Source organism: Phalacrocorax aristotelis, chromosome 2, assembly GCF_949628215.1.
Source record: "Phalacrocorax aristotelis chromosome 2, bGulAri2.1, whole genome shotgun sequence".
NCBI lineage: Eukaryota > Metazoa > Chordata > Aves > Suliformes > Phalacrocoracidae > Phalacrocorax > Phalacrocorax aristotelis.
Genome location: NC_134277.1, coordinates 37,921,682 through 37,946,246, shown reverse-complemented (window position 1 = coordinate 37,946,246; position 24,565 = coordinate 37,921,682). Strand labels below are relative to the sequence as shown.

At 40.1% G+C, this 24,565-nt stretch overlaps 1 protein-coding gene and 2 long non-coding RNA genes across 6 annotated transcripts in view; 1 reads left to right on the top strand and 2 right to left on the bottom strand.

Moving 5' to 3' along the window:
* TAX1BP1 (Tax1 binding protein 1) overlaps window positions 1-7,200 on the bottom strand; it is a 63,415-nt gene extending 56,215 nt beyond the window's left edge. For all 4 annotated transcript variants that reach the window (XM_075083136.1, XM_075083138.1, XM_075083137.1 and 1 more), the window contains exons 1-2: window positions 7,094-7,200; window positions 4,009-4,192 (exon numbers count right to left, since the gene is read on the bottom strand). In XM_075083136.1, coding sequence (XP_074939237.1) covers window positions 4,009-4,185 — 177 coding nt within the window. In that variant the 5' untranslated portion in view covers window positions 4,186-4,192; window positions 7,094-7,200. The remainder of the gene's footprint in view (window positions 1-4,008; window positions 4,193-7,093) is intronic.
* A 2,070-nt stretch (window positions 7,201-9,270) lies between these two features.
* On the top strand, window positions 9,271-13,437 carry LOC142053885 (uncharacterized). The gene is made up of 2 exons (XR_012659356.1): window positions 9,271-9,492; window positions 12,476-13,437. It is a non-coding gene; the product is annotated as an uncharacterized LOC142053885 (long non-coding RNA).
* A 3,225-nt stretch (window positions 13,438-16,662) lies between these two features.
* Window positions 16,663-24,469, bottom strand: LOC142052681 (uncharacterized). Its single transcript, XR_012658940.1, has 3 exons — window positions 24,198-24,469; window positions 20,230-23,244; window positions 16,663-20,126 (listed from the first exon to the last, which is right to left on the bottom strand). It is a non-coding gene; the product is annotated as an uncharacterized LOC142052681 (long non-coding RNA).
* Between the last annotated feature and the right edge of the window lie 96 nt (window positions 24,470-24,565).

Below are 24,565 nucleotides of genomic sequence, written 5' to 3'. Positions count from 1 at the left end.
CACGGGGTTTGCATTTCTCTAAACAACAGAAAATTACTTACTTGTTAACAGTTTTAAACCTACTACCCCCACCATGATATGCCTTATGCTCAGCATTACAGAAGGTCAACATTTAGCAACTTAAATCACACTGGGAACTACAAAAACCACATTTCACCTACAGCTTATGCAGAGAAGTTGGTAGAATCTGTTAAGTTTTAGAACTGTTACTCATTTGCTGATTTATTTAGTTCTTTGTCATAATGCTGTATGCCACAAATCCCTAGCTCAGGTCTGAAGTTCTAGACCTATTCTACCTCCCAACAAGACCTTTTTCACGTCTCTGATGGAGAACAGGGAGGCAATACATTATCTTGCCTTGGCTCCTATTTTAAGTTGCTTTGTAAAATATCCATAAGATATCTGTGAACAAACAACTGTAAACATGACGGAACCTGCTGTGGTACCTTTCATTGAAGCCATTATCTGTCCATAGTACAAAATATAAGCCAATACTCAGTGATGAAAGTGGAATACTCAGTAGACACAGAAAATTGGAAACATTCCTAGTAAGGGGGGGGGGGTGTGTGTGTGTGTGTGTGTGTGGAAACCCTCACAAGCATTAAGTCTAGCAAGTGAAAAGGAATGTATACCAGGTAGAAAAGACTGATATAATGAAGAGCAAAATGAAATTCTGTAATAAATACATAAATGAATAAATTACCACAATAAGACACACAGGAAAAAAAATCTTACTAGCAATTTCTGGCTCCTACCAAGGATTCCATTTCTAACATCACTTTTTCACATAACCTGCACAACACTAACAGCAACTACAACAATCACAAATGCAAATGCATGTGGAATAAGAATAGTCTATTAGACATGTAATGCATACTATAGAAACATTTAAAAACTCACAAGCTAGAAATTAAGAGTCAGTATTATGAAATCAGGTTTTGCTTCTGGAACTATTAGCTCCATTTCCATTTAAACGGGAAACAAACTGACAAACCAAACCCTTAAAAGGTGCTCTTCAGAATAAAACTCCAAAAAGATTTGAAAAGGAAGTTTCAATTGTCATTCCACATTAAGCAGCCATGACAATAAACTAGGTGTAGCCCTCCTCCCACACAACTTCCTAGTCCACTTGTCTCCATCAGTGATGCCAGTTGCCCACTGCATCACCCAGTCATCAAACTGAAGAACCAACCAGCTGTGAAACAAGGCAGTAAAAGCTGGGGGAAGAGGGGCTGTTGTCTTCTGGCAGATCACTTCCCCAATCCATTTCACTGTGCAGCTGCACAAACTGCCAGACTAGTAAAACAAACAGGATAATATAAGGATACAAATAACCAATATCTACGCAACACATCACTGCTGAAGAAATCTTCTCGGACTTGCAACCTAAATGAAAACCATTCATTAAAAAAGTACCTACAGATTTTGATCAGTTCAATAAAAAAAAAATTCTGCCCTGTGTTTGCTCAACTCGTTAACTAAGAATACAGTTGAAGCCACTGCCCCCTAAAATGGAACAAAAGTCAACATTAGAACACAAACCAACACAATGCTCACATGAGGGGTAGGGAGGAATCTTATTTCCTACTTATTTTCCATACTAATCTGAAATTACCACTAGGTTTTTTATGGCTGAGGTGTTTTTGTTTGTTTTAAACTAGGTGCCTTTTCCCCTCTGTCTAGTATTCACTATCACAACACTAGTAACTTTCTGTGCCGATCCAGGCAAAGGATAAACAGGTTTGTCTTCCAAGTAATCTATTCACCTCAGAAAGACAAGGTGGACTTATGTTTCCTCTACATGAACAGAAGCCTCACTTTCCTTGCATACTAGGCCAATACAGAAGGCCATTAATTATTGTTCTTAAAATTAGTTAAGATTTGCCTTTTTTTTTTCCCTCACTGAAAATCGCTTTACAAAACATGCATCACATCCTTCTTATGTATTTTAGAAAGGTAAATGATAAAACTCCTGCCTGTTTTATCAGCTTTCAAACTACCTCTACATGGTTTGTTGATTGTCCAGGAACAAATCAGTTCTCTAGAAGTCACTTATTTTTACACTCAAATCACAGTACAGTACAACTTCTATTATCTAACCCAGGATTACTATATTTTCACAATTTATTTTACCGTAAACATTACTCATACACATACATATTTGTGACACAGATACAATTGGACAGCTGGCTCCATTTACCTCATTGTACTATAACTATACTAAGACAGTAAAATCATAACACTTACTCAGCATAAACTGACATAGTCACAAAAAGAAAACGATTTTCATCGGTTTCCCCTATCTTGCAATGCTTCCTTCCCTTATGTTGATGAGAATTAGATGAACTGGAAATTCAGTTGGGGAATTCCATTTTAAAAATCCGGTCCCAAAATGTTGGTCTTAACCTCAGTCAATTCCCTGATTTGATTCATCACACAAGAGCTCGTTTCACATAACAGAGAGGAAGCACAAGAAGTAAGCCACCCTGAGTAAAAGATGATGACACTTCTTTCAGAAGTAGTACTCCCTTATGGCAGCTCAACACGTTCCTCAAATGACTGCCAAAGCTGTATTACCTGCCACTGCTCAAGTAGAGTAAAAACTCATACCTCAATAGTTTACAAATCTATCATCACAGTCAAGATGAAATCAAAGATACCAGTACATCGTACACAGAATTTCATGTAGTCACCGAAAAAACTGTTCCATGCCTTTTTTTTTAAAATCTCCCTAGCTAGTGTTTTTAGGGTCCTGTCTACTGCCTGCATCACTTAGATCAACAGACAAAGCCACAACAGTCACTTCCCAAATTATATTTAAATAGTTTCAGAATGCTTACGGCTAATATGAACAGTAGCCTCTTTAAAGATTTGATAAACATTTTTTAAAGCTTCATTATTGCCATTAACTAAACATTCAAGTGTGCTCAGTTACACTATTTGTCAAAACTTTGCAGATAGTCAAGATACATATACACGCATATTTTTAAAAACTTCCCACTAGAGAAATCTGCCTGTTTTAGTTAATGCCTCCATCACACAATGTAGTGACTGGGTAGCCACTGCATATAGCATTAAAAAGGCTTCTGCTCTGTTATAGAGCAGAGTACTTCTATTTTGCAGAAGAGTAATTTATCTTGAATAAAAATGAACAATCCACTGACGATCTGCAGATTACAGTGAAGTCAAGCATCCACATTCTTCAACAGTGGGCAGTTCTAAGAGAAAGGTCCGCCAGTACTGAGATTGTCTGTTACCCTTCTCCTTTCCTCGCTGCCAAAGTATCACTACTTTAAAGCCCGAATCAAAACTTCTATTAACCATTCAAGTAAGGAATTTAAGCATCATCTACTAGAAGCTATACTGACAAAGAAACATAGATCAAGGTCTTAAGTAGAAGCACATGTAAGAATCAATTAATTTCTAATCCCATAAATAAAACTTGATTAACTTTTAAAAATAACTCCAAATAAATCAAATCACTGACGTGACGCAACCTAGATGTAGCCTCACCTCTCCCCATTTTCAAGGGTCTGTTTTGAATAATTTTAGTGATAATTTTACTGTTCAGCCTGTTTTAGCAACAAAAATGAGTTAGGGATATGGGTCAGGATATCTCCAGCTTAGTTTTTGTTCTTTCCACACACATTTCACACTTACTCTGCCTCACACTCTTCATGTGGTCCTGTTCACAATGTCACTCTGTGCTCACACATCTCCTCCCAAATCATCTCTATTTAATCTTGCACTACACCACCACATCTCACCTTCCCTTTACTCCAGCAGACTTAAAGTATACTCATGCCTCTAGCTATGACCTCCAGTTTGATCTTTGCTACAAAACTCACACTCTAATAGCAGGAACTAATACATCACTTAAGCGATGTTCCACTTAAGTTTATGAGAAAGCCTTTACTGTTGATGGAATTTTTTTGAATTTTTTTTCTAACTGGTAAGAAAGAAGACTGTAAACATTTGAGAAATAGCAATAGAACAAACTTTACTTACCTTGAAAATACCAACCCAGTCTTTTTGATGAGGATGGATGAACTGGGTCAGAGTGTAGTGACATTCAAGGTGTGTGTTTGGAAGGTAACTTTTTGCCACATTTTGAAAAATCACATGTGCAAAATTGGAAGTCTGCAAAGTGTTAGCTGAAGAGGGAACTTCCTGAAACGATGACATGATTGATCTGTAACAAAATTAAAGAAGTTGCTACTTAAATACAGTGGAAAAATGAGTGCAGTTAAAAAAATAAGCTATTTGAAATATACAAGACAGAGAAACCTAACAATTAGTTCCTCTGTTCTGAAAACAGATAGCTATAGACCAAGTCCACCAAAGTGCACTGCCTCAGCATCACTCCAAAACAATCACCTCTTAGAATAAAAGGGCAGTCATTTTAGTGATGGCATCAAGACAGAGATAAAGCATTGCTTAGCTGAATGCCCCCAGTACTATACCTCAGACAGTGGCAGAAAGTGGGAAATAACAGCAATGGTGTGAAGACAAAGCAGGATTCTAACTTAATGAAATATTCTTAATGATTCTGGATGTGGCAGGGGAGAAGAAACAAAGCTTCCTAGTTTCCCTACTTCAAACTTTTCTCAGAATCCGTACTGCTCAGTGCTTTTCACAGCATTTTTATATGTGAAGTTTTTCCTCCCCCTCAGTAGAAGTCAGAAAAGTTCCATTTTAAGGCATTTTTTAAAAAGCAAGAAAGTTTATCTGAACAGGAGGGTTTTGTTTGGCACGGTTTGGTGTTTTTTTCCTTCTTCAAAAGAGTTCTCTTGCCTCTGTTTAGCAGTCTGTGGGCATCTTTTACTGTTCTCACTGTAACACATATGCTCCCAGCCCTACATGTTTAGCTTCATCACCATAAACAATGGACTTCATTGATAGCGGGAACATTTACGTATGCATGCAGTTTGATGACTTAACACTAATCAGTTGGACTGCAACTTTTAATCATGCTTTCCATTCACCACCTCATTCAGGATAGAGAGTACTAAAAATCACAGCAATGCAAGATGCTTCACAAGCAGAACACGAATGCCCCTCCCGCAGATTTAGCAATACCTGCCAAAAATATAAGATGGGCAACTGACAAGTTTCCAGTGTTTGATTTCAATGTACAGTCACAAGTTTGTCAAAACATTTGATATTAGGAGGATTGGGGCCCTATAAATCTAACACATTTCTAGAAAGATGAGCCATCCTACTCTTGCAATTGCTATTAAAAGTCATTTGATAATGACCAAGCAAATTCACACCTTGAATGAGGTAACTGCCAAGTGTGTGACATAATATATTTACTTTCGTTGAAGATATATGCAGAAACCAATCCCAAAAAGGGCTGGGCTGCTGCAAGTCTCAAGAAGTTCAAAGATTAAAGGCTGTCCGTGTATTTCCTATAGCCTCTTAAAATTTCACCAGTTAAAAAATAAGTAGGAAAGAGCTCATGTTTTCTGAAATAAAATGCACTATGAAGTAAACAGGTGTTCATCACTCAAAACAAGGAAAAAGTAAACAGGCGTTTAAACCCTCAATGTTTTAAGCTTATTACTGCCCAATTTACCATCACATACGAAGTATATACAGACAGCCATGACCTTATTTTGGTGTATCAGATGTTAAACGAAAGGCAGTTTTGTACCCTGAACAACACAAGTAATTAGATAAAATGCCAAACTTGCAAAGATTAACAGATATAAAGGACAAAACCAAGAACTTACACAAGCAAGATATTCAGTAAAGATCAAAAGATGGCTCTTGAGAGACAATGGGGTACACATAAATCCTATCTGTTACCTAGCTTTGAAGTCCAGAAGAGCATAGGAAATTTTACAGCATAGTAAAACCCTGAAAACTCCCACACCTCACAAAACAGAGGATTACATTTAAGACATCTATCAAATCCACTCTGAACTATAAATGGTATGAAGCAGCATTTTCTAAAATTCTATAAGAAGCAGAAGAACCTTAGGTTTTTTTGAGTGCAACAGATTAATTCATTTTTAGTAATTCAGTAGTAACTGAAGCCAAATAATATTGACATGAAACAGACTTTCAGCTTTCATTACCCATGACAAGTATAAAAAAGAGCAAACAAAGCATTAATAACAAAACCAATTCATTTTAACTTTTTAAAATCGGTCTATCTTAATAATCAGATAAAAAGCACATATTAAAAATCAGATATAAAAAGCACATATTAAAAAAAAAACAAAACACAACACGCAAACAAACCAAAAGCCACCAAACCAACATTCACTTCTGTGCACTGGCTGCCAGCTACCGGAGCTGAGTACTGGCCTTAGCGAAACCAGTAAAGGGAGACTGGTTTCCAAGCCCAAAGCAGAACTATTCACAGATCTAAACTTGTGCAGACCAGCAGAATCATCTGGGATTACTGATCCCCAGCAGGAAAATCCCCGAGGCTTAGGTGAAGCCGAGATCTACTTACAGTTCAAGGATAGTTTAGGGGATGCTGGCTGCTTGCTTGCCTAGCTCACAGCTACCGGTTGGGAAAGAGGGGCGGAGGAGGAGGAGGTGGAGGAAGAGCTATGCTTAGGCTTCATTACCGACGTGACTAGTGATTCCCCCGGGGGAGGCCGAACGACGCGTTCGGTTTTACGCACCCAAAAGGAGGAAAAGCTCGTCAAGCAGGAAAAAAAAAAGCAGGGCGAGCCGCACCGCCCCAGCCGGCTCCTCCCGCCGTCCCCCAGCTGCGGCCCCGGCGAGACGGGGCACACCGACACCCCCGGCCCCTATCTGCCTCCCATCCCTGCTCCGCCAGCGCCCGCCGTCGGTCACCTTTGCTCCGGGACTGAGGTAGAGGAGGGAGCTCCACCGCCGCCTCCCCTCAGAGCACTGTCGCCCGGGCCCCGCTACCCCCGTTCTCCCCTCCCGACTACGGCCGGCCCGAACAGCTGGGGAAGGGGGGGGGAGGGGGAGCGGGCGGCTTCCCAGTTGCGCAGAACCGAGGCCCGCGGCCCAACAACCCGCCCGCCCCAGCGGCTGCCGGCGGCCGGCAGCACGGGAGGTGTCAGACCCGCCCGTCCCCTCCGCCAGGCCTAGGAGGGCCCCTTACCTCGGGCAGGCGCGGAGGGCGCCGGGGACATCAACACGGCGCCTCCGCCATAAGCGCCTCACGGCTCCGCCCGCCCGCCGACGTCACTTCCAGCACCGGCCCTGCCCGCGCGGGGGCGGGACACCAGCGAGGAGCCGGAGCCGGAGCCGGAGCCGGAGCCGGAGCCGGAGCCGGAGCCGGAGCCGGAGCCGGAGCCGGAGCCGGAGCCGGAGCCGGAGCCGGAGCCGGAGCCGACCGGGGTCTGGCTGGGCCCACCCCGCGCGGCGTGAGGCCCCTCAGGCCTTCCCGCCCTCCCACGTGCCTTCATGGGGGCGCAAGGGCCTGAATTGGGCTGTGTGCTCAGCACGCGCAGGGCCCTGCAGCTCCTACCTCAGTAAAGTGCACCTGTCCCCTTACCACAGTTCCCTCCCTTCATGTTCGTTATTACATTACCTCTAAAATACTCACATACCCTAATTTAAACATCTCCTCCCCAGTCCCACTTCCAAAACACAGGGGTATTTGCACCTCTTAAGTAGCCACCATTAATCTCCCAGCCTTTGCAGGTCTTCCCAAACCAATGGAGGGGTGAGATAAGAGTGACGTTAAACGCTTACACGCAGTTCTGCTTGTCTACGTTTGTAGATCTCTGTGAAAGTACATTACCTCCTAAATACACTGACTCGACTTGATTTTCATCCAAAGTCGAGTCACAGATCACTTACCAGAGTAACAGGGCTGAGTAACAATAACCAGTGATGAGTAACTATCATATGCGCCACTTCTCCCAGTATGCCCAATGCTGGTCACTACCACAAACTAGCTTCAAGGTCACCTTTACCTCTTTGCTACTACTGTTTCTTATATGTTTTCATGTGTATTTTCAATAAACAGATTATGTGGAGAGACATAATACTATTATTTGAATTAATATATTATAGAATGTGTTATAGAATAATATATTGTTATAGAATTTATTATAAAATTTATTATTAGAATTATTGATTTAGGTTTTTGACAAGTTCACCAGGTTTTCCATGGTCAGCCCTACCTAACTGAAATTAAACTAAGCTAGAGTATAGAAACTGTCCTTTTAAGTAATTAAGGTTATTCATTGTACTTGCTTCTGTTTCACGCTTCTTGTTTGTGAAAACAGTCTTATGTCTTCACGTGTATCACAGGTTACTATGTAATCCTTTGATTTGCATACACCATTAATAATGTTTTATATCATCCATATATTCCATTTTCCCTATAAAGCAATGAATTCCATGCATTGTATTTTAGAAGACACAAGAAGTATATGTGCAGCACTCTCTCCTTTAAGACCAGATCAATTTTTGTAGTGGAAAATGAAACTGCTATGTTAATTAGAAAAGCAATAAATATTTCTAAGGAGGTGAGGAGACATATTTCTTCTTATCTCTGCCCTCCATTTCTTCTTGCTGCTCTTTGCTCTGTATGACCTGATAAAGGGCTATTCTGTGGGCTGGGACTTGGGAAGAACTTGGGGTTTACAGTCACTAGCTGGGGACTATCAATGTTGGTGAGACTAACAAGTAGTTTTGCTTCCATTTAACACTATGATAATGCTGGTTTATGGGAATATAATGGGAAGTATGTAATAAAAATGTTCTTTGGCAGCTAACGTAGTTTTTACAGTGAATGCTTGGAAAGAATTCTGTTTCCTTATTAAAAAAAATTTATCCCCAATTCTAATATTTTAAGAAACTTGAGGTATTTCCATGCTCTGTTCATGACTGTTCATTCAGTCAAAAGAGTTAGTTATGGTTTAGTCATAATTCAGTCTTAAGCTATTATTTCTATTGCTAAATGTGTATGTAAGAGGCAAAACAAACTACACATGCTGGTATGTACATGTACAGTGTAAATATATAGGGCAAGTAAATCAAGAATAATCTTGGCTTGTACTTGTATACAAAATCCTCATGAAAAAATTTATTTTTAAACTCTATCTTAACTGCATTATATATAATGTTTATAATATATACATAATGTAAAAATATTCAATTATTCAAATTAAGAATATTTCTTACTGAAATAAATGTATGATTTAGTAAGTGTTCTCATGTATGTGTTTGTATCCTAAGTTTAGATGCCAATCTTATCCCTCTAGAATTTATAGCTTTTCTACAAAAAGACAGTGCAGAGCCTTTTCTCATGTTGTTATAGTATGCAGAATGAAGTCCCAGATGTTGAAGAGGTGGCAGTCACCGACATGCTCCTTCACCTGGATGTTTACAAGTCCATGGGGCCGGCTGGGATCCACCCGAGGATTCTGAGGGAGCTGGCAGAGGAGCTTGCCAAGCCACTCTCCATCATTTATCAGCAGTCCTGGTCAACCAGGGAGGTCCCAGATGACTGGAAACTAGCGAATGTGACGCCCCTCTACAAGAAGGGTCGGAAGGAGGATCCAGGGAACTACAGGTCTGTCAGCCTGACCTCAGTGCCAGGAAAGGTCATGGAGCAGATCATCTTGAATGCCATTACGCAGCACGTGCAGGAGACCCAGGGGATCGGGCTCAGCCAGCATGGGTTTATGAAAGGGAGGTCCTGCCTCACTAACCTGGTCTCCTTCTATGATAAGATGACCCGCTTAGTGGATGAGGGGAAGGCTGTGGACGTTGTCTACCTGGACTTTAGTAAGGCCTTTGACACTGTCTCCCACAGCATTCTCCTGGAGAAGCTGGCTGCTCACGGCTTGGACAAGTGCACTCTGCGCTGGGTTAAAAACTGGCTGGACGGCTGAGCCCAGAGAGTGGTGGTGAATGGAGTCAGATCCAGTTGGCGGCCAGTCACGAGTGGTGTTCCCCAGGGCTCAGTGTTGGGGCCAGTCCTGTTCAATATCTTCATTGATGATCTGGATGAGGGGATTGTGTGCACCCTCAGTAAGTTTGCAGATGACACCAAGCTGGGTGGAAGTGTCAATCTGCTGGAGGGCAGGAAGGCCCTACAGAGGGACCTGGACAGGCTGGATCGTTGGGCCAGAGCCAATGGTATGAGATTCAACAAGGCCAAGGGCCAGGTCCTGTACTTCAGTCACAACAACCCCATGCAACACTACAGGCTTGGGGAGGAGTGGCTGGAGAGCTGCCTGGAGGAAAAGGACCTGGGGGTGTTGGTTGACAGCCAGCTGAACATGAGCCAGCAGTGTGCCCAGGTGGCCAAGGCCAACAGCATCCTGGCTTGTATCAGGAATAGTGTGGCCAGCAGGAGTAGGGAGGTGATCATGCCCCTGTACTTGGCACTGGTGAGGCTGCACATTGAGTACTGTGTTCACTTTTGGGCCCCTCACTACAAGAAGGACATCGAGGTGCTGGATCGTGTCCAAAGAAGGGCAGCAAAGTCGGTGAAGGGTCTAGAGAACAAGCCTTATGAGGAGCGGCTGAGGGAGCTGGGGTTGTTTAGTCTGGAGAAGAGGAGGCTGAGGGGAGACCTTATCGCTCTCTACAACTACCTGAAAGGAGGTTGTAGCAAGGCGGGGGTCGGTCTCTTCTCCCTACTAACAAGTAATAGGATGAGAGGAAATGGCCTCAAGCTGTGCATGGGGAAGTTTAGGTTCACTGAAAGGGTTGTCAAACATTGGAACAGGCTGCTTAGAAAGGTGGTTGAGTCTCCATCCCTGGAGGTATTTAAAAGAATGGTAGACATGGTGCTTGAGGATATGGTTTAGTGGTGGACTTGGCAGTGATAGGTTAGCGGTTGGACTTGATCTTAAGGGTCTTTTCCAACCTTAATGATTCTATGAGTCTATGATTTTATTGCCCCTTTGAGAAATGAAGGACTTTACCCAAATGGACAAGTTGTGCACTGTGATCCCAGGATCAACAATCAATATGCTTGTACTGGTACAAACAAAGATTTGGATCAAGAAAAATGTGGTTGGAACTGATGAAACTTGCATTTGCTCTGAGAATTAATGGTTTTGTGCCTTAATCAGTCTGAATTTTCTAGGCAGGGATCATGAGATACTACCATCTGAAATACATCCATGTGATATAAAACTTTTGGAAAACTTGCTCCTGAGTAGAAAAAAAACCCCACTATTTTTCTATCTTTGCCTACATTCTCCATAAAATACTTAAAACTTCAAAATAAAAAAGAAGTTTGATCAGCATTTCTAGTGAATCCCTAGTCTTGTGAGACTCTCTAACACTAATACATTAATTCAGTTAGAAAAGCCTATTACAGGTACAATGGCAATAATCCCATCTCCTCCTGACTTGATTTTCACCTTTCCAACCCCGCTGATTTCAGTAACAGGAAATGGTTTTCGTTCAAGCCAGTATTTTACACCAAATGGTATACTTTTCATGTATACCAGAATTGTACTCTAAGCATGTAGAATCAGAGTTAAGCCAATATTTGGGTTTTTTTTTTAAGGAAAAAGTGGTGAATGTCAAGGATCTTTTTGATGCAATTCTCCCTGTATATGTCATAGAATCAGAACCATGGAGGTTGGAAGGGACCTCCAGAGCAGGACAGCATGTTGCTCAGGGCCTTGCCCGGCCACATTTTGAATGTCTCCAAGGATGGAGATTCCACCATCACTTAGAGGATCTCTGCCAGTGGTTGAAAACACTCGTTGTAAAAAAGTTTCTTTATATCAAATTCTAATTTCCCACATCGCAATTTTGTCTCTTGCCTCTTGCCCTTTCATTGTACGTGGCTGAAAAGAGTTTGGAAAAACACTTTTTTTCTTTCAGGTCTTTTCTTTGGAAAAGAAAGAGCTGAAAAAAATATCAGTTCTCTCTCCTTTTGTGTCTATATGTACAATTTCCAAAGAATATATATCTCATTTTGTTGGCAAAAACCATTTCATCAGGGTGTTTATTTGGAAATAAAAAGCTGGCAGAACCCTTTTCTTAGTGTCTCAATTTCTTAAGTGCATAAATATGAAGACAAATATACAATGGCAAATTGGGATTGTAGTCTTGATAGAAATAGTAAATAAGGTAAAAATGTTTGGAAAGGCAGTAACTGGATTTGAACATTACTAGATCCAAAAGACATTTGCAATTCAGTCTGGGACATAAAAATCCCTCTGCTTCATAATTATACTGAGACTTTTTTTTGCCAGGATGATACTAGTCCCTCTTCAGGCACGAGATGAACAAGGAATAAAAACTAGGCAGCTGACCGGAATTGCCAGAGGAAGTGTGGGGCAATTACAGACTCTCAGGGAACAGAGTTGAGCATGTTTGGAAAACATTTATTATTTTCATAACTACACTCTCTTTTTAAACCTCTGAGCTCCTTTAGCAATTTATAGCCTTGAAATTAGAAATGGGTCCCTGTCACATCTGTTTAACCTTGGGTATATTTGAACTCTTACTCAGATCCAGAGCCTAACATTTTTTCTGTTTACTTTCTGTGTTACAGCCTGAACCAAAAACTATGATGAGTTTCGGATCCAGCCCTGAATTCTTCCCCCGAGGCCCATCTTTGCTTTGTATGAGTGGCAGAAACATTATATATTTCTAGTTTTTATTACCAGAGAAAGGTACTTTATGTTGTGGATATTCAATCTATTGGTGTGACAGGATGATATTGATGAAGTGTGGTAAGAAACACTTCGGTTCTAATGATTTGATTTCATTTTGGTTTGACTCATATTTCAACACCCCCAGCTTTTAAAAGTATGGGCCATGTGAGATGTAAAATATATATATCGATGTCGCTAATCGGAAGCTCTTTCTGGTCACATTGTAAAGCACACTTAATCAACTTCTTTAAGATCATGTTACAGAAAGCTATTAACTATACTCTTAAAACAGTTAAATAGTTATAAATAATGTTTTATATTATGGCTGACAACACCGAATTGCCCAGCGTTTAAGGAAATCTAATCACAGGGCATGCAGACTTTGCCTTCCAGTAAGATGGCGTGGCAAAACATTGGAACATATTAGAAATCACATAGTATTGCTAACATTTCCTATTAAGGAGAAAGACTCTCTCTGTACATTTTGGATTTCTTTTCCAACACTTAATTGCAGCTGATGAAGAAAAGCTATTCAAAAGCTGCCAGGATTTTTAAATCTGTATGAGTGACATTGATGAAATTTGTGGGTTTTCCCAAAAGAGCATAGGTGAGAGCAGACATGTAAATTTTGTATGTGTGTGGATGTACGTGTGTGACAGAGAGAGGAGAGAGCAAGAGCTTACTCCTAAGGTGTGAGACTTGGCAGCGCTGCACTGTACAATGGGCACAAGAAACCGCATGTCTGTAAATGACCACATTTGAATTGCTGTTATTTCACTGGTGGGTTACTGTATTGTTAAAGTGAAAAAGAATGTTTGTAATAAATGCAAATAATGAATTAAATGCTTGCACATACTGAGGCTTTACTCTCTGGTGTGTAATTAATATATGTACACTGGAGACCCAGGTCTGGGGGAGTGTTTCATTTCTTATTTATGATGTTTGCAAGGGTGTTTTTTTTCCTTCTAGCATACCTCTTACTGGCACGCACAGAACTGCATGTAAATGACCACTGAGTAGGTGTCACTTAAATCTTAGCAGATATAGAACAGGTAAATACCTTTGTTTTGTATGCTTTGGTAGATTTACTGTTTCCCCCAGCCTTTTATCTTTGCTATCTGAAAGTAATAGGAATCTCCCAAATGACCAACATTTTGTTTTCAGAGGCAAGAAAACTGCATGTGGTAGGAAACAACCAACCAATGAGATTTCAAAGCTCTTGTACCTCAGGGCACAGTGCTTAACCCTGAGGGACTGAAAGTAGAAAGACACTTTCCACAGCTACCTACACCGTGCTTCTTGTATCCCCTTCTGGGTCCCCCTCCAGCCCTGGCTGCCACCACTGACAGAGCACAGAAGTGTCTGTATACTGTATCTGCAAGAAGCTTGGCAGCTTTCCTATTTTCTCATAATGGTACATATTTTTCTCAAAGAATCTGAAGATGTCCGAGTCCTCATACTAATGCTGTCTCCTGCTCCCCTAACCTGGCTTTAGCAGTTCTTGTGTCTCCACCAATTTACTAGTTTTTCTCACTCCTTGGCTCCCTGAGCAGCTGCATCTGTCACACCATGTGCTCAAACGGGGGAGCTTGGTGCTGCTCCACAACTCCCCCCCAGGACCAGTACCACTGACTGATGCAGGAGTTTGTGCGCATGCTTGACTCGGCACAGAGGAGAAGGGCTGTCGGGTCATCCAGTGCACTTGGGAGAGGTTGTGCCTGGCCTGGGACTTGAGACAGAGCGCGACTCACACTGCTTTTCCCCATAGCCCCACATTCAGCTTGGAGAGTGGTCTAAACCTCCTGTTGCTATTTGTATGGAAAAGTTCTCAGTCAACAGATCTTGAGTCGAGGTTCTCACCCTCTCCTACTGCTGGAGTTCTGAAATTACTACATTATGAGTTCTTAAATTCTATGCAAAAATAATAACCATGTGGTTACACACATTACGTACAAATCAATTACCAGGAAGCACAGTGCTAAAATTTAAATTTGTCTTTAATTTATCCCCAATTATTTTGTATTCTATTGGGTCTATTAACACTGTACAGACTAGAATGTTGAATATGCTGTGCAAATTTATGTACAGAAAGTAATGCAGTCTTTTTGATTTTATTTGATCAGCACCACTTAGAATGCAAACCATATTTTTGCCACACATATCCTATCCTTTTTTTTAAACTTTCACACCTTCCTTATTTAGCAAATTAACTTCTTTGTATAATGGATATTTTAAAAAGGCAGAATGCTACAGTGCTTACATTTCTACAACTTTGTACAAAAAGAAACATAATTAATAAATGGCTCTCCCTTTTGCTAATAAGCATTTTACATTATAATGTAGCAAAGTTAGCAATATTGTCCAAAGCGTGGTTTGTTGTGTTTTGGAACTGGAATCTTTCAATCAAAATATAATTTACATTATTAACATGGGTAACAACTCTCATACTTTTAAAAACACCGTAACATCACAGCAATGACATATGGCTTTAGTTTACTCCGTGACAAAGGATATGTTGGGCCTGTAGTAACTGTTTTGTACACAAATGCCATGATCAGAATCTGTTCTTACAGTGTGTATTTCAGTTATCTCTAGTGGGATATGTCAGTGGGCAGCATTTGGTCTGTAGATCTGCATTTTCTGCAGATTTTCTGTTTGTGCTGAAGGAGACTTTTTAAGGCCTTATGAAACTGCCTGCTTAAATGCTACCACTGAGACCTGACTGAGCTTGTCAACAGTATCTGCTATTAATACAGCCTGGAAGTAGTGCAGTTCCTTAAAGTCGGGTGATAGAGGTGTGTGAGTCTGGAAAACACCAAGTTATCTTAACAGTTTTTGAGAACTTTACCCATAATAAAGCACACACTTACTTACTTACTTACTTACTTACTTACTTACTTACTTACTTATTTATTCATTCATTCATTTATTTATTTATTTATTTATTTATTTATTTATTTGTTTGTTTGTTTGTTTGTTTATTTATTTATTTATGCGTTCCCAGAATCCAGCCGATTTTCTCCCTGTTAGAAGAGATGCCAAAAGCAAATTGAATGTAGTTCTTTCTCTCTGTCCTTCCCAGACCTTTGCTGTCTTGCGGTCCCCATTCTGTTGCGATTAGTCAACCACCAAGGGAGAGTTCATTGGCTGAATATTCTTCTTAGTCCTCTTCTAAATTCAAATATAGTAAGCCTTCGTTTTTGTTGCATTAATCACAGGGTTGCCGGGGCTAAATCAGTTCATTTGTCAAAGGGAATTTGCACAAGCTTCCAAGTGGGATGAATTTTTTCCCCACAAAAGAGCAGACCTTATGAATTGCGCCCATTGGATGTCTAACATCATCCTGATTTGCCATTTACATATTGCTTTTTGGTCATTTTGCACTCAATATTTCACTTAGAAACAATTTCTATCACAACTGTACTTGGCCCTCGGTATTATTAGGTAGCATGAAACATATTCAGTGATGGTATGAAAGTTATTTCCAATAGGGCTTATGAAGAACAGCTGAGCAAGTACGACCTCCTGACCTCAAAGTGTTTGTTTACTGGGAACTATATTCCAGTTCTCTACATTTAATCTGTCTTGGACTAGGCTGACATTCCCCTGCTAGATTTATTGTATCTCTAGAGGCTATTACAAACACAACATTGTCACTGCTTATCTAATAAAATGATAATAGCATTATATTACTCTAGTGATAACGATACATTTATGTTCATTTTTAATATTAACAAACCAAAGTTTGATTTCATGGTCAGTGACGATAATGTGTTACTGGGGAAAAAATAAACCATTCAAAACGTATTTTTCTTTCAAACAAATCAGTCATGGAAAATATTTTTTACTCCATCGTATTTGTAAATCAAAGCTTCAGTTTGTGTACATGAGCAGGCATACTATGGCACTTTTACAGAAATAATAATAATGAGGAAGTCTGGCTCAGAAAACTCTGGTTTTCTTAAATCAACAACTCTGGATTTTTGAATCTTCTTATGGTTTTTCTTGTGTATCTTTTCTTAGAAGTTGTCAGACGTAAAAAGACAGGCACAACAGACCAGAGTTTCATTTCAATTATATTTATGTTCAAAGTGTCCACAGTAAATTAATTTGTTATTACTGGTCGTATTTTTATTATTATTACTGTTGTTGTTGTAGTAGTAGCTTTAAATCATAGCCAAGTTTTAGTTTAGTACTGTGTGTTTTAAGGGGAGACTTTTAAATGTATTTCCCAACTAGATTTAACTGGTTACTTTTAGTGTAATCAACATCTCTCCATGTAATGTATGCTCTTATCTCCCAGCTGAGACAACAAAAATTAAATTAATTTTTAACCTCAGTAAGTTGTACATTAACAAAAGGTTTGCCTTTTCTTATTTTAGGAAAGCAAATGCACACCTCTTGGTTTTTTCCCTGTTTTTTTTTTGGCGGGGTAGAGCTCTGACACTATAATGCTGACCTTTACCAAATGATCCTATTGTTTTGGTGACCAACACCCTAATGACTCTGCTCTGCTGGAATTCATATCACAGCACAGATGAAGCATGGACCATTTTTTATGAACAAGCAGCATATTCCTTTTAAAAAGTATTGTTACCTGATAGTTTCTTCTGCAATTTTTCACTGCAGCTGACTATTACTTAAGTGCTGTTACTTAAAAGTAACCTATAAAAATAGTCTGCATTAGGGAAATGCATGAATGTATAACAGAGATTTAAAACAAAATCAATAATAAATAAGCTATTCCATAGGTGTGTGTGCTACATGGTGAAATTATAGTGGTAGTCTTAAACTAAATGTGTGGTTTGTATTTAGAATTCTTAAATGTTTCATAAAGTGTAGTCAACTTACATTTTCAATAGGGCAGAATGGAGATTAGTTAAAATAAAGATTCTGCAACTAATTGCCTCATGTCAGCATATATTCCAAATCTGTTTATTACAAATTCCTTTCAAAAATCTTTCAATGGACAAGACAGTCTAAGCAATGCAGGCAACATAGGCAATACAGGACCCCAGTAAATGGCAGTAGTTTTGTCTTTGTGTGGAATAGAGGTGATACGTTGAGCCACATTGATTTGTGTGCTCTTCTTGTAAAAGTCTTCTCTGTCCTTTTGCGCATAAAGTTGATGTTTCCTATATCGCCTCTATAGCTAAAATTCCAGATGAATTAAATTTATTAACAATTGCACACTCAGAACAAAAAAATTAGTCTAAATTTTGTGACCAAGTATAGAAAATAAAAGCTGGTTCTTTTGTGTTGAATTATATTACTTAAGTAACAGTATCTCATTGTCAAAAGTTAATTAATTGCTCTCTTGATCTGTAGTAGATTATGTTCATGGGTACTAATTCTTCTAGCAAGCCAGAGATGTGGAATATCCCCTAATACACCTTATTCCAGTGGGGACCTTATGTTGCTTCCTCTAAAATCAGGAGAAAATCCTAAGACTGTCAATAGGAGCAAGATCACCTCCCATTTTGGCAAAGCCCAGACTTAGCTCAGGAGCATGCCATACGAAGAAAATGTTTCTTCATGTAATGTGCTTTACACTTGTGTGCAGGAAAACCCAAGGACTGATAGTGTCAGGATTCCTCTTTCTATGTCATAAGAAGGTTAGTTCAGGATTTTATCAGAGTAATGTGAGATTGATGTTTTTTGACTGATTCACATATGTTGATTGGGAAAAATGTAACTATTTTTTCTGTGTTTTATATGCATGCATCTTTTCTTGGGCAACAATTACCTCATCCTTACTCAGGCCCCTTAGGTTTGAGATCAACTTAGCATGTAGCTTTTCCATGTTGCCCTACCATGTTCATTTTCTTTTCCTATGTCAGTACCCCATAACTGGCAGAAGGGCATTAAGTGACTGCGTTGTGCAATTCCCACACCAATTGGTATGTTCTATATGTAGTGCATCGCAAGTAGAAGTCAAAATAAAATGACGGTGACTGATACCAAATATCTATCCTATGTAGCAATATTTCTTTTGGAATTTGTTTCGTTCTTCAGCTGCTTTTGCAAAAGGTGTTCATCTAAATCTGAACAAAAGTCATCCTCCTCTTTGCATTTCTATGTCATGTGAAATAAGGATGTGAAAATAAGGTATTGTACACAAACACAGACAGATTCTAAATTCATTAAAACATATCTTCAGTTAAAACACAAAAATGAAACCAATCTCAAATTGCTATGGGATGCTATAGAGGTCCTTACACTGTGAATTTTTTTTTGTGCCAATTCTCCAAAAGGAACAGCTCCTTAACATTCATGATACAACCTATACGCAGTCACCCACATACAACATCCTACTTACTTGTAAGATAGTAATGACTGAATTTGCTCTTAACCAGAACTGCAACGCATTCCATTTAGCAAAATGCTGTGATTAAAAGGACTTGTTCTCCACAGCATTTTCCAATTAAATTAATCTACAGAAAGCATCTCTATTGCATTTTACTTGGGTGGGATTTTGAAGAGAACTTGAAGGACATGATGGGAAATAGGTACTTGAATCGTTTCAGCTCTTCCAAGAAACCCAGTCAGCAGAGTCCAGCCTAAACATCTTAATGAGCCTTGTCAGGGCTAAAAAGAGGGCAAAAACTCTAGTGCTTAACTGAAATTGGTATCAATTATTACAAATACGTATGCACTGGTACCCTGCGGTAACCTGATGTCCCAGTAAATATGACTGCTTTCCAAACTACAAACGCTTCTGACAAAACAGAAAGTGTTCATACCAAAACAAAGTTTCTGTGTTCTCCCAGGGGACGACGTTGCCACAGAAGCCTGGAATTTGCTTCCCCTTAAGCATATGCAATATTCAGAGTATCACACATATTCAGTTCATGGTTGATTACTAAACTACATACTGCTGCAAAATATATAATTCAGCAAGAAATAAAGCAGTTCAGATTACACAAGGTTTTTTCTTCTGTAGGCAAAAATAACCACTTGCATTCCTGCTTATACATTCCAGTTAGTTATCTAGTGAAGTGCACACAGCTAAGAAATGAATGCTGCCCTGAGAATCCCAACTCGAATATTTACAAGCATGAAGAAGGTCATATTGTGTTGGACTCAAGGTCCCTCTAGCCTAGTAGTCTGTCTCCAGCAGTGATCAGTCAGAGAGGAAGTATGCAGGGATATTTCTCTGGAATGCCCTCCCAGCTCCAACTATTTGCAGCCCAAGGATTCCTGAGCAGCTTCAGCACACTTTTATTGCGTTTTACAAACATTATGAAAGCTCTCCAATGCAGAGAGGTAAATGCAACAAATGCAAGATGAAAGGTTAGAAGGAGGAATAAAACACTGTAGGCTTGGCTGCCAGTTCGTTTTGAACCAAGTCTCAAATGGGCTGTTGCATCCACTGAAGTTTCCTTTGGCTGCACTAGGTAGTGTTAATGTCGAATTTAAATATCACTCTGCGATGAGGGTCCCATTTTATAGGTGTTGTATTCCTGTAATTCTTGCTAAATTCAGTGGAAATTGTGCTGAGTTATCAACTCAGGCTATAGAATTCCATGTCCTGAAAAGAAAATCTCCCTGAAGTAATGGAAAATTAAAAAAAAAAATTGATCAAATGTAATTATCCCAAATCAATAGTTAAAGTCGGGCAGGTTCTAAAAGTGAATCTAAATACCTTTACCATAATACGACACAGTGCTTATAGTTCCCTTTGCTTTCAGAGGTTCCTTTTTAAGGAAGAAAAATCCTTAAATCTGAGAAAATGCAAATTGATGAAAATATTCTCTGTTTTGTCTTTTTATATGAGATCTTCAAAGCAAACTAAGATGTCCACATTTTCAGCACTAAGAATAAAAAGAATAGCCTTCTTTAGATTATTTTCGGTTTATTCACGTGTTTATGTTTCTTTACATGTCCTGGAACTTGTTGTGGACAATATACCAACAGGTAGAAAACTACTTACCTACGGTACCTCAGTAGGAGCTGCTTTTTGTATTACGAGTGCTCTGGCAAGTTCTCATGTTTTAACATCCATGTTACTATGTCACATGTATTATGGAGCACACCTAAGGTCTACAGATATTTCTTACAGCGTAAGAAAATAAATCTCAGTCACTTAAACACGAAGGTTTACAAAATTTACAAGGTCACATCACATTCTTTGGGTATGATGTAAGTAAATATACACAAGTTTTTGATGATCTAACAAGCTGGGATACAGGACCCTGTATCCCTGCAGCATGAAGGTACTGTATCTTTGTTTCCATGTTTCTCAGATCCTACAGAAATGAGCAAGCAGCAGTCTGTCTACAAAGCAAGATGATACGGTAACTATGTGTTAATAATAGCCAGGCAGTGTGGCTTAATGAACGTGGTAATAGTGGTCATGGTTTGATATAGTTATATGATAATGGCAGTCAAGAAAGTTGCGTTTTCTTTCCCTTTCCTGTCACCGATGTGTTATGTGACACAGGGAGCCTCATTAGTCTTCCCATCACCAAGAATTTGGTTTTACGTTACCAATACCCAGTAGTTTAGGAGCTGATTTAAGAGCCTTCTGTCCCGCTCATTCATTCCAGCTCAGCCCATTTAGTCCCTACAGAGTGAGGACCGGTGCGCCAGTGCAAGCATTTGCTGGGGAAGGCAGTAAAACAGATGAGTGAAAAGATGTGCATTAATAAGAGCCATATCAGCATACCTGAGAGGCCGTAAATTGTAACGCAAGAGTGGGATGAGCAGCTGGGGCAAAAGGAGTGGGGATTTTTTTTAAAACCTGCTCATTTCACAGGTCCAGTATAGAAAACTGTCAAAAAGCAATTGAACTGGCTGGACTGACTGGGGGGGGCCTCCAGGAATACATAGGTTTCCAGGGCAACAGTGACTTAAATGGGTTTGGCAGCTAAAAGATCGGTTCTTATAACAACATCTATATTCTTTTTTTTATAAAAACACTACAAGATCTCCCAATGAGAACAGATACGTACCAGTTATATGCTTACTACTTGTCGTTCTCATATATAATTTTTATGCTGTTCTTTTTGCTGTATTGTACAAAATAAACTCTTTACTTACACTACAGCAACAAGTAGGCTAGCAAGTCTTCCTTAAGAAAATAGTTCCTTCCTGCCATAATCAGTCATATATTTTGAGGTCCCATTTCACACCTAAATCATAAGGTTGGCATTACTGCTTTTAAAATACAATACACCATTGACAGAACAAAACTTTAAAGCCAATTAGATGTTGGCAATCTTCCTACTATTGGCAAAGGCACACTTGTTAACAGTTCCCCTTTGTGGCATGTTTGCCATGTAATCACTGATTTCTGGAACGCTTTTTTGGCCCTTCAAGGTATTTTAAAATATCTAATGAATTTATTTTTATAGACAATTTTAGAGTTTACTCGCATTACTTTGAAGCATTTTACTTTAAAAAGTAGGGGTTATGTGCACTCAAATGAGGTATGTATCCCCATTTTTAACACAAGGGAAAAAAAATAATTTGTAGAACCAAGCTATACAAATAATAGTTTCTTTGCATTTTAACTAGTTAACAATTTCAGAAATCATCACATACAAATCTTTATGAAACACTACCTTACTAGGTGAGAGTAAGGAGATACTGCTGCTTCGCTGGAAATAAACACAACATTTTTATCCCCGGTTTTAATATAAGTAAAAGCTTTCACGGCTATATACTTAAAACAAAAGTATGTTGAAATTAACAAAACTTTTTTCTTCATTTTGTGTGGAAAGAATGTGATTAGGTTGGCAAAGAAATAAACACACAAACCAAAATTAACTAGGAAGGCTTAATTTATAGTGAGATAAACTTTTATGAAAGGCAAAATTATTTTTAACAAAATGAGCTAACTTTACTATAAGCCTACTAAAGTTCAAACATCACTAGAGGGTATTTTGGAGAAAATAAAAAACACAACAACACTATTAATTTAATTTTCTCCATTCTCCTGCAAATAGTCTGCAGTATGGTAGCCCTGCACCATCTGGTCCTGCAAATGTTTCCTTCCCATACTGGCTACCTTAGAAGTACTAAACTGCTGAGATCAGTTGTATCAGTGTTCATTATGTGAGCAGAGATTCCATTTAATCTAATCTCAGGTATTTCATCTGTCTGCCAAAGCATGTCCTGTACAAAAGCAATGTAAAAACTATAGTGAGATAACAGCGGACATGCCTGTAACAATAGAGTTTATTAACAGGTGTGTTGGCAAAGTAATACAAGGCTAAGTCTGCTACACTTTTATCAACAGGACTCTCTTTTTTCCACTTTCTCATGCTTTGTTTGAAAGTGACTGTAGTGCACTTTTATTATGCTGGTACAAAGTGAAAGTCTCCTCGTATGCCTTTTAAACATATCTATTCTTAATCACTCAAAAAAACCAAAATTAATTACTTTTCTAACTCAGTTCAGGTTTCATAGGAGTCTACAGTCACTTGGAAAAGGGTCAATGACTCCCAAAATGTAAGGTAGTGAAAAATCAGGCTGGAAGGCAAAAAAAGGCATGTTTTCAAAGTTCTGTAAAACATATAAAACTCAGGTTTTAATGTCTTCCAAAGACCTTATCTGGACTACACCTCATTACAGATTTCTGCCAGCATAGCTGCATCGACGAGGAATCACATCTTTCTCATCCCAACAAAACCGGTGCTCAAGATGGTTGTCAACCTCATCACTGAGGAAAAAAATAAACATAGCTCAGTAGCTTCATTCACTTGGCACACTTCAAATATCCAAGACAAGTGAGCTTATGAAAATATCTCTATATACAAGTCTCTGGGGCTTCAAATGTTTTGCAAAGTGCTAGCAAATTAAAGGGTTCCTGGTTTTGTGTGTCCCTTTGTGCAGAGATCTCTTTTTATTCTTCTCAAGTCATACTCTGTCTTAGTGCTCAGCTGGGAGGCAATGAGAAAAAGAAGTAACTGGGTGACAGTATGAGATCAGCCTGTTGAGTGGTAGTACTCATTCATGCTGGATTAAAGCTACTATATAACAACATTCTTCTTTCACTGCCCGCAAAATTCCTTTATGCTGAGCTAGGTTAATTTAACTGTGTCCCATCCATTGCTTTATAGGGGCAAATATATAAAAATATAGTGCCGTACTGACAGAAGAGCCAAGCTAATGCATCAAGCCTGTTCTTTCTGTGGTAACATATAACTGAGTGACTAGCTGACTGACACCCGAGATCTATTCCTGATGACGACATTCTCCCAGAAGTATGTAAATGATACCTACATTAACAGCTACGAAAAAAGCTCTGACCTAGCAAGTATAACCTAGTGACCGAGGGAGTACCCATTCCTCCACAACAAATTAAGACAAGCTTTGCTGTCAAGAAGTTAACTGTTTTGTTCATGAAGGAGAAACGTGGCAGTTGCAGGGCTGGAACCGAAGCCTTGCCCTGAGGAGGCAGCGTTCGCCCGCCCGCAGCCTGCCCTCCCTCAGCGCCTGGCCTGCGGATCCCCCCGGACTGCCAGCAAGGTCCCGGAGTCCTGCCAGGCTCTAGGCTGCGGGTGAGCCGCACAGCTCTTAGCAGCTTGTTCAAACACGTTTAATCTATGTTGATAAACCTTCGGGAACCGCGCTCTGCGCAGGACGACGCCAGTCATAAGCTCCAACGCTCACCTGCCGCCGGACAAGGCAAAAACAGCACAACGCGGCCTTTTCCCCTCACCCCAAGGGCGCCGTTTGCGCCATGTTGCGGGGCCCTCGGCCCTCACATGGGGACGCCTCACGTCCCCGCCGTCTCGCCTCCACCACAAGCCCCACTGTGCCTCGCCTCGGCCAAGCCGTCCTCCCAGCGGCGACACAGGCAAGACAGGCCGCAGCGGGCAGGCGCAGGCAAGAAGGAGGGCTGGAAGGAACGGCCCCCCTCCGCCCCCCCCCCCGGGGCAGGAGCGGGCAGCGACACACGGCCACCCGCCGCCCCAATAAGACGCCCCAGCGCCTGCCCAGCCCCCGCCCCGCCCCGCTGCGCTGCGCTTCGGGCCCCG